General features: G+C 33.7%; 1 protein-coding gene across 1 annotated transcript in view; it reads left to right on the forward strand.

The window, feature by feature from the left end:
- LOC129229491 (uncharacterized) overlaps positions 1–7,224 on the forward strand; it is a 39,307-nt gene extending 32,083 nt beyond the window's left edge. Inside the window, exon 7 of the mRNA XM_054863809.1 lies at positions 5,160–7,224. Coding sequence (XP_054719784.1) covers positions 5,160–5,245 — 86 coding nt within the window. The 3' untranslated portion in view covers positions 5,246–7,224. The remainder of the gene's footprint in view (positions 1–5,159) is intronic.
- Positions 7,225–12,940: the final 5,716 nt, after the last annotated feature.

Raw genomic sequence — 12,940 nt, forward strand, 5'->3', positions numbered from 1 at the left:
CAAGATCTGATGAATTGAGCCATTTTTGGATAATCTGGTAATAGTTAAAATCAAAAGGGTGATTCGAATCTCAACAATGTTGAGCAATACTTGACTTCAAATAATCAGTTATCCAACGTTTTAAAGCCCAAAAAGTGCAAGTTACTGCAGACACGTGTTTCGTTGTTACAAGGAACACCTTTTTCAATGGGAAGATGTATGAGCGTCTGGATGAAAAGTCATTCGAGAAAATACGTAAAGGAATCCAATGCTTTTATCGGATGACTTTTCTCTCAGAAGCTCATACTTCTTTGCATTGAAAAAAAAAGTGTTCCTTGTAACACCGAAACACGTTTCTGCAGTAGCTTGCATTTTTTGTGCTTTAAAACGTTGGATAACGATTATTTTAATTTTCAGAGAAAGGTTCCGTTATTCGTCAATACTAGACTTATATAATTCTTACATAATTTTGATGCTCTTTCAAACGAAATTTTAAAGCACGCCGAGTCTGTCCAATATAGGCAAGTTTACAGCTACAATTAACTTTATAAATAACACAACAATTAAGAGGGTGAATAGCATCTTTAAGAGAAGAGAATGAAAGTTTATTAATAGGAGAGAACATCACACCTGGAATTGGAAACGTTTTAGAATCTTACCAACCTAATAGCTTACAGATGGAAAGAATGGCAAAACAACCAAATTCTTTCGAATGAAGGTTCGGTTAAGAACATTAGTTTGAGATTTATTTGAAGTTTTTTATTTTAAATGGAATCAATCAAAGTTGCCGGATAGTCTCTATCAACTGTCAAAGCATTAAGATAATTAAGTTCGACATTAAGAAGTTCTGATGAAGAACAAATATTAATAGCGCGACAAACAAAAGAATTGAAAACAGAATATTTTTGATTTGGAGGATGAGACGATAGTCTAATAGGAGGTAAAGAAACAGCAAAAGTTTGCGATAAACAGTAGTTTCAAAACCAATTTCAGTACGAGAAACAAGTACATCAAGAAATGAAATGCAATTATCCCGTTCTTTCTCACGAGAAAATTTAATATGAGAATCAATGGAGTTTAAAATAGATAAAACCTCATCACTCCCAAACTGATTCTGGTTCATTAGAACAAAACGATCATCAACATACCGAACATAAAATTGAAACTGCAGTTTTTGGAATAGCTTAACCTCAAAATAATGCAGGTAAATATCACTAAGAATGGAAGTGTGTTTCCCATAGTCAGAGCATCTAACATAATATAAAATTTCCCATTAAGAACAAAAGAGCATTGCTTAAAACGGGTATGAGTAAGAAAAACTAAATCCTCAATTTCCGTACAGGTGAAATGAAATTCAGAAAGTCTTCTACGAAGGCATAACAATGAACCCTCAACGGAAACTTTCGTAAATAAAGAGTTAACATCAAAAGAAGCCATAAAAGAATTATTTGGAACGAAACTATGAATTTTTTACTATGAACAAAACCAACAGAATTTTTAATAGTAAATAAATTGTAACTCCTAAGATTAGAAAACACAGATACTAAACATTTTGCAAGTTTATACGAAGCCGTACCAATATCGGAAACAATCGGCCTGAAAGGAATACCAGCTTTATGCAAATTGGGTAAAGCATAAAATTTAGCACAACTAGCAATAGATGGAGCAACAGAGCGTTTAACGTTTGAAGGAATAGACTGAACAGACTTGACAGCAGACAAAATATTTTTTAACTCTTTATCACTTGGATCTTTAAAAATTTCTACATATGGACTAAAAAAAAAAAAATCAAACCATTAGTTTAATCAACATAAGATAATTTCTCAAGAACAACAATTTGGCTACCTTTTTCAACTTTGGTAACAACCAGATCAGAATTAGAAACTAAATTTTTAACAAAACGGCTAACAGTATTAGCAAATACCGGTTTAGAAATTTTCGAGTTAAAGTCAATGTTAGAAGCTATAAGATGCCGAACTGAATCTTTTTGGGAGGAAGTCAAGGCACTAAATTTAAAAGTTTTTTCAACAGGACCAATAAGCTTTGAAAAGAATGGTTTAACACTCACAGCAAAATTATCATTACATTTTAGAGCTTCAATTTTGAAATTGCTTAATGGAATACTAGAAAGATTAACAACATTCTTATTAACAACGGGTAAATTATCGGGAGGAACCAAATGAGAAGTGTTACAGAGCTTAGTTAATTTCTTTTTGAAAATATTTTGATGTTTATCAGAGGAACGAAGGGTTCTAAGATTTCTATCCAAGTCTTAGAACTCTTCGTTCCGACCAAGAATGTCTATCAATAATATCAAAGTCGGAAACGGAATTTGAAACAGAAAGATGTAAATCATTAAGTTCACGTTCAATAAACGATAAATGCTTCCTAGTTTCCTGGATAGAAGCTCTAAGTCGAAGCTTATTACTTTTTGCATTGAAAAAGGCGTTCCTTGTAACGCCGAAACACGTGTCTGCAGTAATCTGCAATTTGTGCTTTTTTCGACGTTGTTACTTCTTACTTTACTTTTGAACCAATTTATAACTTAAACATTCCCAATAGTCTAAGATCCCAATGCCAAAATCCCCCCCTCTCTATCCTATCTGTTTTTTTTTTTTTTTTTTTTAACCAAAACTAAAACTAAGTTTTTATACATAGATTATAAAGATTTGTTTGAACCGAGTTGCCTATCAAAACTTGGTCGAAAAAGCAGAATTGCTTCAGGGCCTCATCTAACCGGTTGAAAACCACAAAGGATTGTAAACGCGGGTGACCCTGGACTGTGATATCATGTGTTCTCAAACTATGGCCAGAAGTAGAGAATGGCTCGTGTCACCATCTTAGATTCTATCTGCGCTTTTTTTTTGGCTTTTTAGTTTTTGTTTCGTTTCTCGAAAACTACTTACTTGCGAATAAAATCGTTGTAGTTGTCGTGTGCCAGTTAAGCTGGCAATTTGGAGTTCGCTGCTTCACTTTTCAAACTGCACCATGATTTGGTTTGAAAGTTTGACTTCTACAGTACATACATGCAATAAGGACCCGTTTATAGGGTAGCTAATCACACAAAGAAAGGACCAGAGAGAGGAAAGTACATCCATACCCGAGCCAGAATTCAAACCCGGGACCTCCCCATCGCAGTCAGACTTCTCTGACCATTAGACAAGGCGGGGTACAGTAAAATCATTCATTGTCAAATTAACGAGCATAAAATTAACTTTGAAAAAGTGGGTTCTTTTTAATTGCAGCTGTAGGAAGTGCGGAGATATTTAATTTCAAAGTTCATCTATTTTAAACCCAGCATCCCAGCTAAAAAGAGAAGTGATATTTAGGCTTTTTGCAGAGACCCAGAAATAAAACAGGGGAGGGGGGGAGTCAGATTTCAAGAAAAAAAGAATACCGAACTTTGATCTAAATATCTTTTCACCTATTACAGCTACAATCAACACAAATAGACGTTTTCAAAGGTAATTTTTTGTTTTTTAATTAATCGACTTACGATTTTTCTGTTAAGTAAATGCTTTTGAAATATGAAACAAAATCTGAAAAAAAAAAAAAAAGCTGCTAAAATCAGAGATGGCGGCTAGAGGTCTCCCTCCTTCTGGCAATATTTTGATAGGCAACTAGGGGAAATAAATATTCCTCTAATCATAATCCCGGTAGAAGATTTTTTTGGGCAGTCAACGCCACCCACCAAGTACACAAATAGTCTTCAATGTTAACAGTTAAAGTTTAAATTCATCGGCATCAAAAAATACTTAAGGGGACCGTGGACCTTGAAAGCTTTTTCTTTTGTTTATTAATTTTGAAATATGAAACAGGGCATAAAAGTTAGTTAGTTTATTAGCATGCAAAATATCAAGCCAAAAAATGCAACAATATAAAAATTTAATTCAATTTAAAAATTTTGAAATTAAAAATAAAAATTTTAAAATGCTCCATGCGACTCAATTTTTGCTCTTTTCTCAAACAATTTGCATTTTATTAAAGAACAGAACATTGCCAAGAACTTTGGGTATCCATTTAAGGATTGATCCATTATTAACTGCACAGTATTTTTTTTCGCGTAAAGCGATAGTTTTTGTTGCGAATATTACATAAAAATCAAAACTTAAATATTTTTAAGCAACATAAATTTCTCTTAAACCTTAATGCATACCCAGTTTTATCAAACAACTACCAAAGTATCATATTCTGAAATTTGAAGCATATCGAACAAAAATTAAGTCGCATGGAGCTTTTTTCAATCTGTGTCGCATCGAATTTTCCAGTTCCGAGATAAATGACATTAAAGACTAATTTCACCTACATTTCATGTTCTTCGTATTTTAATACCTCCCGAAAGATATTTTCACGATGACTAAATATTTGACATTAATACTAATGTAAGAATTTATTGAAACTTAGTTTACATGTTTTACAGCCATTTTAATGGAAAATACGCTCTGTTTACTTTTTTTAAACGCATATAACTTCGCTATAAAACATCAGATCAACAAGAGGTTTTTTTTCATACGAGTCAGTACACTTCACATATGGTTACTTCTATGGAATAAAAAAAATCATATTTTTGACCGATTTGAGCTATTTGGAAGGTCTACGAAAAAAAAGATTCTAATACAAGTTCATAATATTGAACAGCATGTTCAGAATATGCTGTACAAATCTTCATTAGCTGAAATTTAAGATTATTTTCTATTAAAAATAAGTTTTTCTTCCGTTCCAAATGAGAAATCTGCCGTGTACAGGTAAAAGGCAGTAACAGCAAATTTTTAATTTTTCATTTTTTTTTTTGCATTTTTGTCATCTATTGTACGTTATCTTTACCGTACAAGCTCGCTTATTTGGATTCCATTGAAAAAAAAAGCTCAAAAAAAGCGTCTAATTCCAACATTTCCCCATTTTTCGTATTGAATCAAAAACTAATTTCTTCAAATATCTCAACTCATTTCTGCAGATACTGCCGTTTACCTGCACATGGCAGAAATAGTCTGCAGACTTGTCCTTTTGTCACCGGAATCATATATATGTGTAAAAGTTATCTTCTGTTTGATGAACAGATCTCAGTATAAAATCTCCGAGAGAGCTTAGACTATAGTTTTTTGATTGATCTAAACTAAAATTTGTCGTTTTTAAAAAAAATAAAGTGTCAACTAAATAGTTTTTTTTTCTTTCTTTCATAGTGTCCAATAGTTGCACCAGAAGGACTGTCGTGTCCAGCACATTGAAGATAATTATTACTGCTACATTACTTTTATCGTCTTTGTAAAAAAAAGAGTAATATTATGAAATGACTGATGAATTCTTCAACGTTTTGATCCCCTAAGTGATCTTTTCAGACGAGACCTTAACTGTTCAACATCCCGAGGTCTTTCAGAGCAGTGGCTGAAGAAAGAAAACATTTCATTTCTGTTGCAGAGACAACAATAAATCTCGAGTCGGGATGAAAGTCAACTGCACATGATTTAGATGAAATGGGCTTTGTTGAACTACTCAACATGCAAATGGTGATTTGTAATATAATGGACTAATTCCAAGATTTAAAAAAAAAAAAACTCCGTTAAGAGTTGCAAACATTTAGTTAAAACTGTTATCGTTTCTTTCTAAATCATTGGCTTTAATATTCCCTTAATTTACACACAAAATTATTCACCTCTAGAAATATGCGTGTTTTCATAAAATTTAAAGCATATTTAGTTTAACTAAAAATAATGCTATTGAAACATATATTTTTTTGTTTATGTAAACAGTTTTCTAATAATGATATACGCACAGAACATGTAAATAATCTTTACTCCAAAATCAGCAATATGATATGTGTTAATGAATTGAAAAGACATTGGAGCAAATTTGCAACATATTTTTTATAAAGTAATTAATTTGTTCGCAAAATCAAGGTATTATTACATGCACTTTTAAGTCTAGAAATGTACATATTTTGAGCATATTAACTGATGCTGTTATGTATGTAAATGAATGTTATACTTCCCGATGTATAAATTTCTTCTTTAAACTGAAATCAAATTTTTAGAATTATTAAGTATGTTCAGTAAGTTACCGCCCTAATAGCCAGGGCTAAGGCATAAATACATGAAATACACCGCCTGCTCAGTCAATTCAAGCCGAGGACTGTAGTTTCGTGCTAATTAGCACTCATCAACCCGGCATAGGAGTGAGAGTGACTGAGCTGGTGGTTGAAAACCTCTTAAGGAAGCCAAGATTGCCAAACAAACTGGTAACTAATACAGAATTAGCACTGACCAAACGAGTGACCGAAGCAATGGTTCGATGCAAGTCGATTATAGAAGGCAAGACAGGTATATTCAGTAAGTTACCGCACTATAGCCAGGGCTAAGGCAGTCAGTACTAATTCTGTATTAGCTACCAGTTTGTTTGGCATTCTTAGCTTAATTAAGAGGTTTTTCCACCTCCCGCTCAGTCACTCCTATGCAGGGCTGATGAGTGCTAATAAGCAGGAAACTGCAGTCCTCGGCTGGAGTTGACTGAAATGGCGGTGTATTTCTGAAGTATGGTTTATGAGCATGTAAAGGCCAATTTCATAGATTATCATTCAGACACAATCGGGATTACATCATTTTCTTTGATCGTTCTCCTTTTCAGTTAAAGACAGTTATAATAAACTTGTGGATACGAGTCACTAAAGCATGTAATTTTGTTCCAAATATAAATATTGATTTTTTTGTTGAACTTTTTAATAATTTTGCGTGTATACCTCGCACAGATAAGTATCTGAAAGCATAACTACAAAATGTGGATTTGAACAATCTTGTAAAAGTCACAGTTGTGACCACTTTCTCCAATTCAGGAGCGCAAGACGAGGGGGGGAGGACGGTTATTGTTTTTTTTTCAACGCAGATAAGGATAATAAAGGGAAAGTGAATTTGCGATAATAGAAATATACTAAGTGAAATTGGCCTGAATGGTTTTGTTTGAATGGTATAAAAATATAATTTAAATACATAATGTAAGTATGATGTTAAATCAATGAATAATGCACTATCGGCAAAAAAATAATTTCAGATAAATATTCTATAAACAACCGATATATAAAATAAGTCTTGATGGTTTACTACTTTTCGGCGTACATTTAAGTTGCTAAAAGTCTAATTACTTTTTATTTCTTGAAAAGCTTTAAAGGCATTGTAAAAAAAAATGAATTCCTTTTTAATAATACATTCCAAATCAAGTGATTGTTTTACATATATTCTTCCTGTATTATTGCTGTAGAAGATCATGTTTGTAAAATAATATACAAAAAAATTAAAAAAATATTTTACATTTCTAACCAGACTAGGAGTCGTATTTTCTTTCTCACTTATTCTTTACACACATTTCTACATGAAAGGTAATACTATTATACATGTTCACGAAATAATTAGAATTATTGAAATAATGCAACATTTGCGGAGATTGGGATTTTAACAGTATCTAACCATTTGAGGGGCTGACATGGGGAAGATAGTAAGTCACAAAAAATAAATTTTAGGTCGGAAGCAAAAAAACGCCAGGACAAGAATAAGGGACTACGTGCAAGCGCCACCTTACGTCACTCGTAGAAACTACTTCATTTTGGCAATTGACTTGCTGTTATGCCATTGGCTTGAGCGTTTACTGCTTTTTCCGTGACAAGAAAAAAAACCCCGTAAAACTTGAGATTTGTCACTTTCTGTTTTCTAAATATCAGCCCCTCATTTATTTACACCTTATATAAAAGTGACACATGCTACTAACTTACTGTCTTCCTTCCTTCCTCAGAGGCACTCTAGCCCTGGATGAGCCCTTCCTTCCTCAGTGGCACGCCAGCCCTGGGTGGGCCCTGTTCTTCTCAACATTTTTTTCCATGCCTCTCTTTTTTGGTCATGGCTTGCCGATTCTTTACTTTCATGGTAGAAAAATCCTTATCAAGGCAATCACCCATCTGAGGTTAGGTCGACCCCATTGTTCTAACTCCTGTAGGTTTAGCCAAAAACATTTTGTTTGTTGATCGTTCTTTATTTAATCTTATGACGGGGCCAGCTTTAAATTTCATGATTTTGATCACATTAGGTTTTTTAAAAGCATGATACAGCTCTAAATTAGAGTGCCTGTGCCAAATACCATTAATCTTCTTTCCTCCGAAGATGGCTCTTAAAATACAGCGTTCAAAGACACCAAGCGCGTTTTTATTGTTTTGTGACAGTGTCCAGGTTTCTGAGGAGCATGTGAGTACAGGTCTGATATGATATTTATAGACTAAAAGTTTAGTTTTTCTTTTGAGTAAATTTGATTTTAAGTACTTTTTCACTCCGTAGAAGCATCTAATGGCAGCACCAATTCTCCTTTGTATTTCAGAAGTAATATTGTTGTTAATATTGACTTCAGAGCCCAGATAGATAAAACTATCAACTTTTTCAAATTTATATGTACCAATTTGCAGGTGGGTAGCAGCGTCTGTTACCCCAGAGCACTTAATGTATTTAGTCTTCTTCTGGTTGACAGTAAATTGCATTCTACTTGCCTTTCTTCCAGGGCTAGGAATTCTTGTCTGAGGTCGAAAAGAGTTCTTGCAATAATATCTATATCGTCCGCAAATGCAAACTTTTGCACAAATTTAAAGAATATGGTGTCTCTGGTGTTGACCTTTGAATCCTGTATGGTCTTTTCTAAAGCAATATTAAAGAGTGGGCATGCAAGTGCGTCACCTTGTTTTACTCCATTTCTAAATTCCATCGATTCAAAAAGGTCACCTTGGAGTTTGACTCTTTGCATTGTTTTACTTAACGTAAGAGCGGTGAGCATTAAAGTTTATCGGGGATGTTGAATTCGTGCATAGCATCAATAAGTAACTTTCTATTTATGAAATTATAAACAGTTTTGAAATCTATAAAAAGATGAGTCTCAATAACAAGTTCTTTGGTTTTTTTCTACGATCTGCCTGATGTTAAAAATTTGATCAGTGGTAGATCGGAACCCGCACTAATAGTCTTCGATAATGTTTTCCAATGGATTCCTTCTCCTGTGAATTTGAGATGTAACGATATTGCGGATGCACTGGTGAAAGAGGGCTCTACTATGACTCAGAGTAGTGGGGATCCTCTGGCGTACCTTGAACTATACTCCAGTTGTAAGGCTACTATAAACAGCTCTTGTTGATGTCCTCTTGAGCATCTATGGTATTTTTGCAAGGATCCTGGTGCTTCCCTTGTATTTGAGGGTGACAAGAGAGATCAAACTGCTTTGACTCGTCTGAGCACAGGTCATCTAAAAACCCTCAGATTTTCCCATGGTAATAGGACTTTCCCAATTTGCACTAAATGTCATACTAAAGAGGCCACTGCACAACATCTGATTTTTTGTGTTGGTTTGGATCGCGGGGATCTACTGAAGAGACCTGCTTCTGTCTTGAAGTTGATTAAGGCGAACAACCTCATGACTCGGATCTGATTCTGAACAGAGAGATAAGTAAGAAGAAGAAGATATTTTCCACAAAAGGAAGAAGCCTAAAAAAAAAGGTTTGAAAACGATTGTATAAGCAGTGCTAATTAAACCGATTCCTATGTAGTTAGAACAGTCAAGAATGTCCCTTTTTTTGTGAATGAGACAAATTGAGCTAAGTCAGCATTCCTCTGGTAGGATCTCATTTACCCATACTGACGAAAGGACAATATATATTGTTTTTACCAAAATTTTGTCCCTTACTGTTTTACTGTCCTTAAAAATTGTCACGAACATTGTGTACAACCCGTTACCAACGATGTGGAAGTCATAGAACACAGGTAGCAGTTCCTGTTCTGTCGGTAGTTTGAATGAATTGGTTTACCGTCTAAAAAACCAACTACACTCTAGCCTAACTGGATAAGAAATAGGAAAACATCCAGTCAAGACGAGTCTATCTCAATTAGGAGGAAAAGTAAAAATTTGATGCTCATGCTCTGTTAATTTCTATGTGACTCTGCTAAGAGGCTAATATATTTCTGCAAAAGCTGGCATCACTGAAAACTAATAGATGACTTCATTTCCACCTGTAAACCGACAGTTTGCCATTCCATTTTATCGGTGGTCAGACTAGCTAATCATATCATATTATGAAGTTTTTGAATACAATGAGATATTTGGGTATAAATCATCTAAATCTAGCAGAGCTTAAAACCTTGATATATTCTAATACCGGGCTTTAAAATGTGCTACCAGGGCTATCAGATATTAAAATCTATATAGTACAAATTTAATGGTTGCCCATCTTTAGCTTCAAATAAGCATTTATTTTTTGCCAGAAAAAATCGAAGAGAATTTTAGAATGGCATTAAGAATTAACGAAATGTAGAAATAATTGACTAAGGTGACTTTAACGATAAAAGAGTTAGCGCAAAAAAATAAATGAGTATCGTAAATAAAAATAAAATTAACGAATATCTTGGCCGTTCATTTCATTCTCTCTACGTGAAGATGAATTTTCATTTGCTTCTAGAAGTGTTGACCGTTTCAGTGTGTGCAAAATATCATGTAGAGGTATACATATTCCCTTTCACTTCGATGGAGCTTCTTTGGACGGGTCTATACACTGTTACTTCGCTTCGTGTCAGCAAGTTTGATCCTTCGCAAATGCATGAAAATTTTATTATGAATGTATCATAGTCGAAAGTTCTCGCTGCGAGCTATTTGACAAAACTACGTTCAGTTAATATCTTCGTCAATAAAACCTCTACAGGCATCAAACTGAGCAAAATGACCTTTAGGAACTAGTTCAAGTCGATGATAAATATCTCAACCTAGGGAGACATGTAGTCGGAAGAAAATATCCGGGCAGATAGACTAAGGCACGCTAAGGGTTTTGCAATCTAGATGATTTTTGGTCCATTTATATTAACCGTAGTACGAAATAGCGTAGGACATCGTACGAGACTGCTGTGCCTCAAATCTAGGCTGTTGCATGTAAATTCAACCAGAGGTTGCTCAACAGGATATTCAAACCTCCATTCATTTTAGGATTTTTTCTGTAATAAATGACCATTTTCTTTCGTTTTGTAAACATTTTATAATATCAGTGTGGACATCATGTAAAATTCCGTTTCAGTCTGACAACTTTTTTTTGGCGTGAAAATTTTTATGGCAATGAGTGGGTTATGCAGGAATTCCCCCTAAGCTGAGCATCTTAACACTTTCAAAGCAAAACTATTTTACTGAACAGTCTTTTTTTTTTTGAATTCATAATTTCATTTTAAAGCTGCAGCATTTAGTACACGTTATTAAAAACATGTTTATCGATGTACCATGTAACTTATGAAAAATAATCTGTGAGAGAATTTATGTGGTCCTGAGTTTTTAAAAACCTGAAAACTACCGTAAAATTGGGAAACATTGCTCCTGCAGAGATAACATTGCTCCAAAAAGTATAAGTTTTTTTACTGATTTTTGGTCTCGAATTGGCAACTTGCCCACCTGTTTACTGTTATCTCCTACCTAGTTGAAAGAAATTCTACATTTTCAACCACTTTGTCACTGAAGTCCTTGAAAATCAGTAAAAAAAACTTTGGAACAATGTTCCCCCATTTTACGGTAAGGCCTTAGAGTCAAGTATACAATTTCGCCCGTTGTTTAAAATGTCTTCCAACAGTGGGGCCGGGTAAGGTTAAAGATTGCCTTTTGTGAAGAAATTAACATTGCACTAAGCTGTTTAAGGGTCAGAACGTTTTTTGCATTTTAAAGCGAAAATGCCCCTTTTCTTCTAAACCTTTGTAGGTCGAACATGATTTGAGGGAAACGGGAGGGCACAAGATATGATAAATCTATCTTAATTCAAGAAGGGGCTGCACCAAATGAGAAGACACAAATAAAAGAAGGAGTAGCTAGCCCGCCAATAAGCATATCTAAAGACATATTGGACAATTATACATTCTTAACAGTTTTCTGCAACGAAGCTCTTTCCGTTGAATTTTGTTAAATATCTATTATCAATATATTCAGTTAATCAACTACAAAATTATATTAAATTTCATTCTTAAGAAGTTTTAGAATTATAATTAGAATAGCTTTAAAACAATCTGTGACATTTAGACATTTATGCAAGAGAGCAAGCTTTATTAACAAAATAATTGATATGTTAAGGGTTACCTAATGGAAACACAAAGAACTGCGATTCGAGAAATTCTTCTGCAGTGTGATAGTTTAGGTAATCCCTCATAATCTCTTTTCCAAACGAAAAACATTCTTTTGGAAAGAATGTTTTGTTTCGCAACATCAGAAAATCTTTGCTTATTAAGATTTATTAGGCTTCATCATTAAGTAAACATTTGCGATAAGCGAAGAAAGTGAATTTGCGTTAAAAACAATGAGCAGATAAAGAATAAGATGATATGAATTAGCAATTAGTTTTGTTAATTAGATGCATTTTGAGGCATTTTTTTTCCAGTTGATAGAAATATTTGTTTGCATAAATAGAAAACTGCATTTGGGTGAAAAATGCTGTTCATTTAAAAATACTTATCAAAAAACCAGAAAAAAAAAGAGGAAGATTCTTAAAGGTAAAAAATCAGTTTACTCAATGCATCAAAATTTTTTAAAAAAATTTTCGTCACATTTAAAAGCACACTACTATCTCATTTATCCGGAACAACGAGGTGCAAAGACAATCCAAATAATCAAAGTAGTATGGATAATACGTAAAACACGTTCTTAACAAACCAAATTTATCTTTTATGAGATTAAACGAACTGATGTGTGCATCACATGACTTCCTTTAACTCCAATTAAACATCATTTTCTCATTATTGGCAGTTTTAATGTGATTCAATAGTTTACTCTCTAAATATCACCAACAGTGGTCAAATTGAAACCAGATTTTAAAAAAAAATCGCCAAATTTGTCGCCAAGTTAGCGACAAAATTTGGCGACTGAAAGACAAGCGATACATCGCCAAGTGTCCGCCACATTATAACACCACTTGAGTTTACATCGAAATTAACAA

This window comes from Uloborus diversus, chromosome 9 (assembly GCF_026930045.1).
Source record: "Uloborus diversus isolate 005 chromosome 9, Udiv.v.3.1, whole genome shotgun sequence".
NCBI classification, from domain to species: domain Eukaryota; kingdom Metazoa; phylum Arthropoda; class Arachnida; order Araneae; family Uloboridae; genus Uloborus; species Uloborus diversus.